The 14,466-nt window shown below is 36.3% G+C and overlaps 3 protein-coding genes across 4 annotated transcripts; 1 reads left to right on the top strand and 2 right to left on the bottom strand.

Annotated features, from left to right (window-relative positions):
• Positions 1-788: 788 nt before the first annotated feature.
• Positions 789-6,067, bottom strand: LOC308706687 (E3 ubiquitin-protein ligase TRIM21). The gene is made up of 7 exons (XM_081392475.1): positions 5,987-6,067; positions 5,128-5,687; positions 4,956-5,051; positions 2,982-3,215; positions 2,763-2,910; positions 1,859-1,885; positions 789-1,390 (listed from the first exon to the last, which is right to left on the bottom strand). Exons 2-7 carry the CDS (start codon positions 5,683-5,685, stop codon positions 816-818), a joined length of 1,638 nt encoding a protein of 545 aa, XP_081248601.1. The 5' UTR covers positions 5,686-5,687; positions 5,987-6,067; the 3' UTR covers positions 789-815.
• A 375-nt stretch (positions 6,068-6,442) lies between these two features.
• gmpr2 (guanosine monophosphate reductase 2) lies at positions 6,443-13,997 on the bottom strand. 2 transcript variants are annotated; one of them, XM_081392629.1, is made up of 10 exons: positions 13,680-13,997; positions 12,095-12,221; positions 11,804-11,923; positions 11,299-11,382; positions 11,036-11,209; positions 10,859-10,940; positions 10,664-10,770; positions 10,479-10,521; positions 8,035-8,194; positions 6,443-7,839 (listed from the first exon to the last, which is right to left on the bottom strand). In XM_081392629.1, the coding sequence occupies exons 2-10, from the start codon at positions 12,179-12,181 to the stop codon at positions 7,650-7,652; spliced, it is 1,047 nt and encodes a 348-aa protein (XP_081248755.1). In that variant the 5' UTR covers positions 12,182-12,221; positions 13,680-13,997; the 3' UTR covers positions 6,443-7,649. The 2 variants fall into 2 exon arrangements, with proteins under 2 accessions (XP_081248755.1, XP_081248754.1); XM_081392628.1 differs by lacking the exon at positions 13,680-13,997 and adding an exon at positions 12,621-13,063.
• Positions 12,685-13,889, top strand: nedd8 (NEDD8 ubiquitin like modifier). The gene is made up of 4 exons (XM_081392827.1): positions 12,685-13,220; positions 13,419-13,466; positions 13,583-13,665; positions 13,749-13,889. Exons 1-4 carry the CDS (start codon positions 13,203-13,205, stop codon positions 13,867-13,869), a joined length of 270 nt encoding a protein of 89 aa, XP_081248953.1. The 5' UTR covers positions 12,685-13,202; the 3' UTR covers positions 13,870-13,889.
• Positions 13,998-14,466: the final 469 nt, after the last annotated feature.

The raw sequence follows: 14,466 nt of genomic DNA, 5'->3' as shown, positions 1-14,466 counted from the left end.
GGATGAGGTTTGGATGAGCTGTATCAGGACCCAGAATCACATCCAATTGAAAGAGAATCCAGAATATATGAATCACAGCTTCAGAATTAAAAAATGTTGATGAGTTAAATATTCAAAACAAAGTTGCTTGACAGAGTTCAGCATTTGAATTTAATCACATTGTTGTTAAGATTTTTTTTATATTTCTATATTGTCCTATTAATCTAATATTTTACTTCCATTCTTGGAAAGCGAAAATGCATGTTACATTTGAACATTAAAGTGCTTTGCTTTAAATGTTAAATCATCTGGTCATTTTTAACAACAAGAATACATTTCTGAGGAAAAGTGTTTAGCTGCTGCACAAATCTTTATTATAAACATGAGCTGACACAGCGTTAAGATACTTACATTGATTTACCTTTAATCCAGCACCGACTGTGAACTAATCAAAGTGTTTAAGTGTCTTCAGTTTGAAAAAAGTGTCAGTATCAAAAGTAAATGTTGCTCAAAAAGACGTTTCCTGGTTGTTTTAATACCCTGACGTGATTGGACAAACAATAGGGTCCTGAAATGGTGGTGTTATCTATTCAGTCTCAGTATCAGACAAAACATCAAAATAATAGAGATAATGGTGTGATTTGTGTGTGTGTGTGTGTGTGTGTGTGTGAATTACTGTCATGATTCAATACGATTCATCAATAAAACAATTTTAAAATTCATCTTTATTTGAGTTGTTACTGTAATGTTAGAAACATGATTGTGAAAAGAAATGTTCTGCAAGCAAAAAATACTTTAATTATTTTATTACAAATGACAATTGTTGTAATTGTTTTCTACAAATGGTTATCATTGACTAAAATCCACTTATTGTTGCTGACAGGTGAGATGATCAGTGGGGCGGAATTTGTATCTCCATTATTAAAGCCTGGGCTGAAGTAAGGATAGAGTTTCTCTGTAAAAGACTGCTTGGTGAAAGAGTAGATATGAGATCTGGACTCCACATCATAAAAGGAGACCAGACCCTCCTCATAATCCACAAACACACCCACCTTATGGGGCTTCACTCTCAGGGAGAGAGACACAGACAGACAGTCACAGGCCTTGTACTCGCTTCCATTCCTCAACCATAGAGTCCAGAGTCCATTCTTTGGACTCAGAGTGATTATTCCCTTCCTGATAACAGACTCCCTCGCCACACCTAAGTCCCACTCAGTTTTTCCTTCTACTTGCACCTCAAAATAAAATTTCCCAGAGGAGAATCCCTCCTTCCCCAGGACACTGGGACATTTATCAAACCTCCATGGATTGTCTGGGACAATCTGTCGTGTTTCTCCATATCCAACTTGTTTGTCATCTTCAGACAAGAGGAGTTTTGGGTGTGCAGTGTCAGGATCCATAGTCACATTCACTGAGAGAGAGATCAGAACATGTACTTAGCAGACTTTTAACATACTTGTGTAGTACGGGATAAACAATACAACCATAGTATATGGGTATTGCATTAACTTTTTCTTTTTGTTATTGTCCCATTAAAACTTCCTGGAAATGTTTTACAATGTGTGTTCATCACTTATATTAGCTACTTTTCAAATGCCCTTTATGTATAGATTGTATTGTTTTACACTTGTCCCAGACTTTCAATCTCAAAATATTATTTATTACTTTTAGTAAAAAAAAAAATCACGTGATGTATGTATATCAAATGCTGGACATTGTTTGTAGACACATTAAACTAGTGAGAAAAGTGAGATTCTTTTTCAAAAAGTTCACACAGTCCAAAGTACACATAGTTGAGGAAACACCCATACATCTATAAATGTGTAAATGTTTGTGTATGAATGTTTAAACGTAGGGAAATGGCACAGATGACTTGTACCTGTAAACTTCTCAATCCTCCTCAGCTCTGTGGAAACAATTTATACATTTGATTAGTATTCTTTTTTTTATTTTATTTTTTATTATACATAAGGTGAACACAGAACACAACAACAGAACACAAAAACAACAATAAAACAGCAGTAATAATAACAGCAAGAAAAAAAAGAGAGAAAAAAAAAGCAGCAACGTCAAAAAATAATAGTCATAGTAGAAGTATTTAAATAGTGATAGCATGTATAATAATAATGATAATAATATTTTGTGGTGACGGTAACAGTAATATCAGTGATAACAATAACAGTAATAATACAATAATGAGGATACTAAGGATGGTGATAAGTTGTGTTGACGCCAATAGTAATATCAATAATAATAATAATAATAATAATATATACCATTGATAATAGTGATAATAACAGTATTGGTACTCATACTAACACACAAAAAAGAGATGATGATATTGATAAAATCAATAATAATAATAATAACAACAACATTTATATCAATAATAATAGCAACAGTAATAACAGTAATAATAGTAATACTAAATATGGCGATGATGATAATATTTTGTATTGACAGTACAATTGCAATAGTTATATCAATAATAATATAATAACAATAATAACAACAACAACAATAGTAATAATAAAAAAAACAATAATAATAATAGTAATGCTAATGATAGTAATGCCAAAGATGGCGATGATGATAACACTTTGCGATTGGCGACAGTGATATCAATAATAGTTAAAGTAGTAGTATTCTTTAAAGAACGTTAATAAGTTGTAGAACTGTTGCCAGTCTTAGCTTTTAAGCATAATTAAATGAAAATCATTCAAAATAAAAATGCTAGAAAAACCAAGCAGTTTTTATTCTAATCATCACAGAGAGAAGCTCACCAGCTCCTGTAATCTTCACCATTGCACCATTGAGAAATTCTTGATGCTTTGATAGAGCTCTCCTCAGAGCGTCCTCCCTCAGATTAGTGTCAGTACTGATCCCAGACCAGATCTTGGTGTCTAACGGGCTGCACAGGGATGGATAAGTCTACAGCAGGAGAGAAGCATGTTGAGTGTTGTGTCCTGTGATGTGCTGTGAGCAGAGAGACAGACACTGACCTGTAGGAGGTGCAGGTGATCTTCAGTGTGTGAGAGCTGCTCCAGCTCAGAGTCTCTTCTCTTCAGCTCAGTGATCTCCTGCTCCAGCTCTTTAATGAGCTCTTCAGCCTGCTTCTCTTCTGCTTTCTGCTTCTGCTCCATCACCTCCAGCAGCTCAGACTGACAGCTCTCAATGGAGCGGAGCAGATCCGCAAACAGCTCAACACAGTCCGCTTTCTCTTTTTCAGAGCTTTGCTAAATAAAGGGCAATGTACAGTCAAGTCTTATGACGTGGATACCAAGCAGATAAATAATGATGTGGATGTGACATGAATTATTGATTTGAATTAAAAGGTAATTCTCACAGGTAATTTTTGTTGCAACTGATAAATGAGATGCAAGAGAATACACTAGACAGACAGACAGATATAGATAGATGTTGTAACTATTCTTATCTCTATGTTTATTTACAACAAACATTTTTTATCACAGCTCTTATTTTCACTTTTAATAAAATGCTACCGTTTTCACTTTTCTACTGTCCAGTGACAATTCGGAAAACGCCTATACAGTAACAATCATAACTTGAACAGAAATTTTTTCCATCATGCATTTTTCCTTTCCACTGCACTGCTTTTTCATGGTTTAAACACGCGCTAGGGTAGACGGACGTGTTTGACAGTTGCCCAAAGCTGATCTTAAGGTAAACAGCGTATTCTTATTTCAGGGTTGTTATTTAAGCAGACAGTTTGCCTTGTGCATTCAGTATAACAGCAAGGTTTCAACTGAACTATGCATATGCATTTTATACACTTACATTACATTCTTGGTCCGTTCATGCAATAAATGCACGTTCTTAAAAGAGCGAGGTTAGCATATTTCAACCGCTCATGGTATGACCTATTTTAGTAGTGATGGCCAAATGACACTTTAAAATCAGTCAGAGATACAAGTAAATATGAAGATACATAGGCTATTCATTCATGAAGATTAATTAAACTCATAGCACGCAAATATTTCTGTTCGTTTTTGCTTGTGTGACAGTTAGTAAAAGAAAGATACTGCAATTTTCTGTGGTTACCCCCTAGGCCTTACTCTACAGCAATAAACAGACTGGGACAATACTATTCAGAGTTTTGAGGGCAGTCCTAATTCTCATTTTATTATTTCTTGCAGAGGAAAAAGCTAAATACACCACTCTATGCCAGCTAAGCTGGAAGCTTCGTGGGCCAGAATACACAATTACATTTTAAGGCTTACCCTGTCTTAGTTCAATATATGAGCTGTCTCTAAGAAAATCAGTTGTCTTTTTCTGAGAGTAGTGGTCTGTGGCTGGCTTCCGCTTGCTGCTGTCTCTCTATCTACTATCTACAACTCTGCTAGAGAGCTCAAAAAGGCCCCATTTTATAATCACTAATGATTCAAAATATCTCTACATTTGCGAACATGTTGCCTCTACTTGCATCCACATATTTCCTGCGTGCGTTAATTGTTACATTACTTGCTTCAATGCTTGGTTTTACCTGCCTCAGTGCTTTCCTGTTTGCGTCAATGGCATTAACAATTCACACATTTTTTATTGTACATTTGATCAGTTTTCTACCTTTCTAGACATTTAACTCCTAACTGTTGTTACACACAACAATGCTCCGGTTCCCCAGACCCAATTTTCACCCACACACATAATGCAATACACGTCATTTTTACAGGATGTGGTCTATACATGTGTGCACACTCACATTATGTTTTTGTCCCCTTATGAAAACTTCATGGCCCCTAGAAATTTTCCAAGATCTGTAATTATCTTCTTTTTATTATATCTTTTCTTATCATTTAGATCTTTATATATGTTTAGAAGAGAGCACTCCATTTCTCTTGAAAATGAACTGCTAAAATGTATACTTTGAATGCAGTTTATGTACATAATTAAATAGATCAATCAATGTTGTGTTTCGATCACATTAAAACTTTGCATGACCATGCAACAAGACTTACCTTGCTGAGCTGTACCAAGCATTTGATATCTTCAATTTTCTTCATTCTGCTCTGAATCATCAAATGAACCTCAGCCTGCCTCCTCCCAAACTGAGACTGTGGACAGAAATGAAGCGGGTTTTTTAGGCAAAGTCATTAAAGTACAAATTAATATAGATTAAGCGTCTCTCACCTTCCGTTCTTCACTCTCCTCCTCTACAGTAACAGTGTTGTGGGTTTTGTGGTCTTTTATCGTACACGACTTGCACACACACATCTGATCATCTCTGCAGAACAGCTCCAAGGGACTCTCATGCTTTGGGCAAATATAATTATCCAGATTCTCCACAGGGTTGATAAGTTTGTGTTTCTTCAGTTTTGCTACGGTGTTATGAGGCTCTAGGTGTGTTTTACAGAAAGATCCTTCGCAATGCAGGCAAGACTTTAAAGCTCCTCTCTTTATTTTTGTGCAGGCATCACATGGTATTACTCCAGGTTGGACGGGACTTTCTACCCTTTTCAGTTGTTCAATGAGATCTCTGAACTCTCTGTTGATGTCAAGATCTGGTCTCAAGTGAAAGTCCTTCTTGCAAAGAGGGCACCGAGTCTCCAAACTGCTGTTCCAGTGTTGAGTGATACATTCCATGCAGAAGTTGTGTCCACACGGAATGGTTGCAGGGTCGGTGAAGAAATCCTGACATATTGAACACAGGCACTGCTCTGCAGCCTGGGAACTGCTGGAAGAAGCCATCACTGGAGGGAGACGAAAATAATGATTGTACAAAGGATATAAATACACACTTAGGATATAACATAACTCTGCCTGCCCCTCCCTTTTAAGCAAATTTAACCTGTCAAACCGGTTTTGAGACAGGATGTGAGATGCAGCATATAGTTTAATTGACATTACACAAAAGATTTGCATTACAAACAAATTAAATTTGAAAATGCAACATTTGCACCATCATTCATACATTAAAATAAATCATCAAAAGCATCAATTAACAAGCACAAAAAATACATTTCACTGGCAAATTAGAAGCTTTGCTTACCTCTGAGTTGGTGTGCCCTCGGTGCAGCTGTGGTGTACTGCAAATGGAAGGAGTGTACATTGCCACCTGTTCCTCCTTGTGGAGAACATTGTACGTCACCTTCTTTTATAATCATAACTCCTCCCATGCAATTATGTTGTAACTTACTTTACTCTGGTGTATTGTGCAGTAGCATACTATCATTTTAAGGCTGACTGATGTTCTCAGTAAGATGCACACTGAGAGAGTAAATCACAGGGAAATCTTTTAAATAATCTGTATGTAATATGTTCTGCATGAGTTTTAAATGTAATAAAAGAAGGGCGGCAGCATGTTTACATTCAGCTTGAAAAACAGATCAAGGGCTTTACAGACACAAACACAATTATGTGTATTCAAACTGTAAACAAATATTTTCTTATGCTCAAGATATTTAACATACTGTACCTACAAAGCAAAGAACACATAACAAGATACGATTATCCAATTTATTTATTTTCACAATACAATACAGGAATGTTAACTCCCGAACATCTGAAATAATTTGATCTGGAGTTATTTTAAGTGAAATATATAAGAAAAAAAGATCAATATCAATATGGATTAAATTAAACCGTCCACTTATCAGCCAAATGGGACCATCTAGCTCTAGTTAAGTGGGGAAATGGGTTTCATTTCTTTCACATTCATTCTAATCTGCTCCATCAGCAAATTTACTGTAATGGAATATCAATAAAATAAACAGTAAAACAAAAAGACAAAAATTAAATTATTAAGCTCAATTAACTGTTATGTAGAAAAGATTTGAGTCTGTAGTATATCTAACGATCAAACCAGGTTAAAATGCATAAAATCACGCCAATACTATGACAAAAACTGATTAAGACTTTGAAAGATTATGTAATACCGCTGTATTTGCAACATACAAACACAGGAGAACTGTTAAAAGGGTAAAAAAATATTTGGTCTTCAAATATATGCTATATAATAGAATGGAAGTACATAACGGATGTCTTTAGCATATTGTATAACAGACCGCTAATACTGTAATAATCTATTAAAGGATTTGAGTTGGTCCAGGGAGAATAGAATATCAAATCAGAAAATCCCAGAATTATAAGACATTAGGCATAGACAGTTAGATTCACAAAGCCTGAATTATTTGGATAAAATATAAGGCTCTAATAGAGTATCTTGTCTAAGATTATTTAGACAAATTACTTGAAAATGAACTCAAGATTTCGGATTATGACCTAAAACACTAACTGCACAAAACATACACTATCATTACAGTGTCCTTGAATACTTCAAAAATTCTAAACTTCTAATTTCAAACTTAGAAGTTTCCAAAGACTGATTAATCAAAAAAAAAAAATGAAAGGCAATGTTGTGGCCAATACAGCATCTGGTGAATTCAAAAGCTGACGTGTGAACCCAAAAATACACATTAAATGCTAAATGACAATGTAAGGTATATGTGTGTATGTGTGTGTGTGTGTGTGTGTGTGTGTGTGTGTGTGTGTGTGTGTGTGTGTGTGTGTGTGTGTGTGTGTGTGTGTGTGTGTGTGTGTGTGAGAGAGAGAACAAGCATATGTGTGCATGACTGTGGAGAGAATAAAATGACCTTTGCATGGATTTGGCATACTTTGGCCCAATATGGACCTGGTTAAACCTTAGAACCGGCTTAATTATCATTACCAAACACTGTGTTGAGTTGTTGGGTCACCCTAATGAAGGTGGTACGGCGACTCAGCTCTTTCAGCTTAGCAGCACCCACGTACGTGCAGGTGGAACGAACTCCACCCAGCACATCTCTCACCGTCACCTCCACGGGCCCTTTGTAAGGCACTTCAACCGTTTTACCCTCCGATGCCCTGAAAACACAATAATGACAGCCAATCTTAATCAACTCAAGAGTTGTGTAGATGGTCTGAAAATCTTTTTAAACCAGAATACATGGTTTTAAATCTTCGCTTTCATACATGATAATTATTTACCAAGTAACATGAGTGTACCGCAATGTACAAACCACTAGATAAATTAATCAACAAGCTCCAGCATGTGCTTACCTATACTCTGCTACACCTCCTGCATGCCTCTTCATGGCCGTGTCTGAGCTCATGCCATAGAACAGTTTGTACTTTGTGCCGTTTTTCTCTATGGTTTCGCCCCCGCTCTCAGAATGGCCAGCAAGCATTCCTCCCAGCATCACAAAGTCAGCCCCCGCCCCTGTCACACATTTTAGCCAAACAAACACAGGCCTAAAATGACACTGGTTGAAACTGGAAGAGAAACATTATTTTCCTATGTGTATTCAGTCAATACCATTGCTTATACACGATTAAATTAGTTCATTTAGCATGAGGTACAGAGATTACCTTGCATAACTTTGTGAAAGATACATTTTGTTTTGCTTTTGAAAACAGTCTGCAGTTTTTGTCCCTTGAAGGGAGGATGTGTTGAAAGGAAGGATATTTTTTATCATTCACAGTATACAGTATGTTCTTTATGTTTAGGTTTTAGCTTTTGTTTTTATATACAGTTTTTTTTATGTGTATACATAACTGTGAAAATCAATATTTTTGGAAATTGTATGAAAACTGTGAAAATCAATATTTTGGGAAATTGTATGAAATCTTATTGTATGTTGTTTTCTTTCTCTCTCTCACATATTTCAATTCTAATCTGCTTTCTATAGCCATATACTGTGAAAAAAGAAGTACTGAAAAAATGGACCTCAATGGAGTCAGATAAAATGTTTCCAATTAAAAAACCTTTACATGCATAAGGTAGCATATTATGGGATGTTGAGAAAGACCAAGGTGGAAAAAGATGAAATGGGTGTGGTAAAAAAAAAAGTAGGAGGTCTTATTGGTAATCTGTTCATTTGCTTATGAAATACATTTTTGATGTCTTTGTTCAATGATAAATGAATATGTATGATTGTGCTGAATAAATACTCTATATTTTAGAGCTCACATTTGTAGCTCTCTGAAATACACTCTGGTAGTAAGAGAGACTGTCCTAGATCACGTTCACAGACAAATAAATCTTGTTTGATTTTTACCACTGAGAGACCTGACTTTATTTAACGGATGAATTTCCACCACTTCACCAACAGCTGAAAACGTGGCCTTCACAGGTACTAAGGCAACAAGGAATGTCCGAGTCCAATGTTCAAACTAGAAGTATTCCACTGGTGATTGTTTTCGGGCGACACAGTTGACCCTCAGGTTTTGAATGGTCGTATATACAAATTATTTTAATGCACACCAGAAATGTGTATTATAGTTGAATTGAGTTCATGTCATAAATAATACATTTGTAACATTCACATTGTTATTGAACTAAACTGAATCAACAGTGAACAAAATTGAGGTGAATGATGATACTACTGTCTTTTTTGAGCTGCTTTACAGCTGATGTTGTATTAGTTTCATAATTGAAGAACTATGAAACATTTATACTGTTATTTTCTTGTTTAATACTGTTAAGTTGCTTTGCAACAATCTGCATACTGTAGAATCTGTAAAACGTACTATATAAATAAAGGTGACTTGACCTGATGTGATTATCCTGCTTACACCATGATTACTAGCCAGCATGGATAAGATAAAGCTGTCATAAATGTTTGCAGCACAAAATTTGAATGAACAGATTAAAAATAACACTATTCTTTGTTAGTTATTTTATCAATGGGTCATTTAGATTTAGAATTCTGAAGTGAAATAATGTAGATTACATTTATTTGAATGAAGTCGAGAAAGAGATTTTGCGTGTGAATTACTTGCGTCTCTATATACTGTGAGCTTTATCACTATGATGGTCAATTTAAATCATTCTGTTGACTAAAAGTAACACTGCACCTACATGTCTACTTACTCTCAGAGTGTCAGTACAGTATTAGTAGAGTCACTGGTAGGGTTAGAATAAGTTGACATGTACTTACAAAGCTACTTTAGTCAGTAGAATGTCTGTTGGAGGACCATCACAATAAAGAGTTAGCAGATATTAAGCAGACAGTCTACTAATAGTCTAATGAGAGCGTTACTTACAGTCAACAGAATGTTCAGAAGGGACCATCAAACTAAAGTATTACCAAATATCAATATAAAATATAATGTAACTTTTTATATATTTTTTAGATAAAATATAGTGTATAGAGAAATAATAGTGTCTGTGCTCCTGAATGTTTCATTGTGTACACAATCTCTTTCCTAAATATAAAGTCTCTGCCTCAATAAAAAAATGCTGTTAGTTTTTCTGTGACTGAGTACAGGCAATTTGGCTTATCGTTGTGGGAAAATGTGCTTCTCTTGGTTTGTGGTGGCTTTGAATTCCATGGGGAATCGGATGTTTTTAGATGCAAGTCAGATGTCCAGATATTGGATATGTATCTGATTTAAAACCACATTTGGAAGTGGCCCAGAAGAGATACAAAAAAATCTGATATTGTGCGGATTTTTGTCTTGTGTGCAACAATATCTGATCTGTGTTAAAGCCCAAGACTCACCAAATGCCTTGGAGACGTCACCTGGGCAGGTACATCCTCCATCCTACAGAAAGACAAAAACAGATGAGTCCCACATATATACATGATCAAAGACTCTTTTTACACAAAGCATGCAAGTAGCATGGTGGGACTGTTACTATTCATTTCTACTGAGAGAAGTTTGCTCTCTAACACAAGAGTCTCACAGATATGATGTGTCCACTCAGGCCGTGTGCAGCGTCAGCGCACTCAATGACTGCACTCAGCTGAGGATAACCCACGCCGGTCTTCTTACGAGTGGTGCACACAGAACCTAAACACATGAAAATATTTGTGAAATTGGTGTAATGTGAGTTGGAACACCATCTGACACTTTGTCAATGATTGATTGATGACGTCACCTGGTCCAATGCCCACTTTGATGATGTCAGCACCAGCAAGAATCAGCTCTTCAACCATCTCTCCTGTGACCACATTGCCAGCCTACAAAACACACATGGATTTCAAAATATTAAGATGATTGCTAATGAGATAATGCAAACAAAATGTTTAAATGTTGACGTTGAAAGGTAACCGACCATGATCGTGTGCGTAGGGAACATCTGCCTCACGTCTTTCACAAAGTTGACAAAGTGTTCGGAGTAGCCATTGGCTACATCCACACAAATGTACTGAATTTGAGGTACAGCAGCCATAATGGCCCCCAATCTCTCAAAATCCCCCTCACTCGTCCCTGTGCTGACGGCTACACTCTGGAGACAGAAAGAAAGAGGAAGTGTGTCTGAGCCAGATCATCTAAATATCAACAATCTAGATCAAATCTAGCAAAGATGCTGCTCACCTGTAAGCATTCTGGGTGCTTGGCAGCAAACTCCTTCCAGTCATCCACAGAGTAATGCTTATGTATGGCTGTAAAGAGAGTAAACTGCAACAAAAACAAAAAGAAAAAAGAATGATTTCAACTATTAATATATAATGTATATAATATATAAAACACCTTCTGTCTGTTAAATGGACAAAAGGGTATAAAAATAATAAAAACCTAAATTATAGCTATCAACACTTCACGAAAATATTCTTTGTCCTCTTAGAAAACTAATAATTCATTTCAAACATCTGTTTTTCTTGCATCTAACCAAAACTAGGTGCAGGATACATGAAAAAAAATTGTCCACATGGTCACATAATTGCTCTATTTTGACCACTGGACTCCACATCAAGTCATGCTGACATAAAATATAGACCAGTGATATTGCGTTTGTGATCATTTTTCTGTTCTGTAACATTTTTTATATTATGAAAGTATTTGTTTAGGCTGTTCAGCTGTGTGAAGAGTTCATTCATACTTGATGTAAGGCTAAAGCCATTTCAAAAGTCCCCACGGTGTCCATGTTGGCGGCGATGATGGGAATCCCACGATAACTGCCCTTCGAGTTTCTGAAGGTAAAACTGCGCATGAGATCCACCTGGAACAGAAGAGAGTGTGGAAAAAAGTATTGAAAGAGAACCCAAAATGTAGTTAACATTGCACTGCATGTGTGATTGCAATGAAACTTTAAATAAACTGAGGCCAGACTAAACCTAATACTCAAAATGTCTCCTTTAATGCAAATGAAAATGTGTCAAGAATGACTAACCTCACTGCGAGATTTGAGAGTGCTTCTTTTGGGTCGAAGCAGCACGTCCTTGAAGTCGAGCTTGATATCATTTTCAATTCGTGGCATGGCTGCTGAAGAGGATGGCCTTGAGACTGTATCTCACTGTCTGTAACAACACAAGAGAAGAGAAAGAAAAACATTCCCACTACAGTTATGGGAGTTGCAGGGGTTGAGAAGGGAAGGGGGAGGGTGATGCACTGTGAGACAGAAAATATCCTTTTTTATATAAATATCTTAAACTCTTTGTAATATCAAATAGTTATTCCATTTGAGACAGGAGAGTTAACCAATGCATCATAAACTAATCTAATTAAATGACCCTTAAATGTATCACATCTGGTTATGTGTTCTGCACATGTCTAGTCTAACTGTCAGGCAACCAGTCCTAGGCCATAAGAGCATAACTTCTATGTCACCTTGACACTATGTTTTGCTGTTTATTACAAACAAATATAAATGCGTCCTAATTCATATACTTTATTTGCCAAATAAATTATTATCCTACCTATAATTGGAGACGTGCACCTCTTGTAGTAACGTTATAAATGAGAGAATGAAACCGGTTTCCGGGTTGGAGACGGTTATGTTAGGAGGACGGATATTTACGGCTGTCAGCGCGTGTAGTCTCTGTGCTGACGGCTCCCGCGTGAATTCAAGTTCAAACCTTCCGCAAAAAACTACAAGAAACGTTTGCTTCGCAGCTTACCGTCGCAATAAATGTCGCACTCTCTATAAAATTTTCCGGATACGCAGTTTAGATTCAACTAAAATATTGTGTTATTTAGTGTTAGTTCAGTAAGCTGTGTGATAAATGTAAATAAGCTAAATTTAAGTAATAAAATCTAAAACAATTAGTTAATTTTATAAATTCTAAATCGTCTTTATTCTCATCATAGCGCCTCGGAACTGTTCGTACATACACTAGAGTGGTAGGAAGTATTTTTCAGTAACACAGGAACTTCGAGTACGGTGGTGGAGAGAAATTGTGGGAATAACTGATTGTAGAAATCTGAACTTCATCTACCGTCAGTTAATTATATTTGCATCCATTTTCCCTGCATGAATTTCTAGAACAAGAGAAGCCACAATGCTAATTAAAGTCAAGGTAAGAATTTATGATATAGATGCATTTCTTTCAGCACAGTAATTGTCCAGTTCGCTAGTAGCTAATTGATTTATTCCATTAAATATAGTAAGGCGCTGTGAATCCGACAAACGGCCATTTATTAAAAAGTGCATCAGACCAATCAGAGGGAAATCTAATGTCTAAATAAATAACTAATCGTATGCATTGTTTTTAAAGACGCTCACTGGCAAAGAAATCGAGATTGACATCGAGCCCACAGACAAGGTAACGTTACAATATAAAACACTTGAACGATGAACGCTTAGCTGTGTGTTAACACGCAGTCATTTATAGTTTAAACTGTAAACGACCATTTGATTTGATGTGTCCATCCTGTTCAGGTGGAGAGAATAAAAGAGAGAGTAGAGGAGAAAGAGGGAATCCCACCCCAGCAACAGAGACTCATCTACAGTGGAAAACAGATGTAAGGCATTTTACTCGCACGCTCATCCTGCTCCGGTACATTTCTTTCTCATTATTCTAAACCCTCCATCTTTTCCACCTCAGGAATGATGAGAAAACGGCAGCGGATTACAAGATCCAGGGTGGCTCTGTGCTGCATCTGGTTCTTGCTCTACGAGGTGGCCATCTCCACCAGCATCCCAGCAGCCTCCTTCTAACTATGTAACCGCCAATCCAGCCTTGACCACCTTAGATATCCAGTGTACTCGCACATGTCACTAGAAACCATCTGGACTGACGAGTGGTAGCCACTATAATCTTTGTTTGTTGGAACATTCATCAGCTTCTCCTGTTAATGCCACTCCCCCTTAATTTGTTAAGAGCATGACTGTGCTCTTGTTAAGTTTACAAGTGTTAGAAATCAAGGTAAAACTGATGTATCAGTTTGTCAATAAAAATTGATGCAACCATTTAAGCATGTTGTAAGAATGTTTGTTTATTCTTTCATCGTTCAAAGGTTTTACAGTTTTTCCTTAATCACTTAAGCTCAATTCTTGAATTCGAATTTCAGATCTTTAAGCAAATTGCGTAAGTGTGCTCATTTCTTGCTATTAGTAAAATAACTAATTGCACATGGCTTTTCAGTGAAATTGTCAAATTCTTCATAACTAATAAACATCACATGTGAGCCATCACATGCAAAATTATCCATTCAGTTCTCAAAATCCTTTAGACGTACATGTATATTCCATAAATATCTATGACATGGAATGTTTTCTGTATACATGAATCAATTTGCTACAAAAAAAAGTACTGTATACAT

The sequence above is a fragment of the Scardinius erythrophthalmus genome (genome assembly GCF_964197995.2).
Source record: "Scardinius erythrophthalmus genome assembly, chromosome: 2".
Lineage (NCBI taxonomy): Eukaryota > Metazoa > Chordata > Actinopteri > Cypriniformes > Leuciscidae > Scardinius > Scardinius erythrophthalmus.
This window is presented reverse-complemented; position numbering and strand designations above follow the sequence as displayed.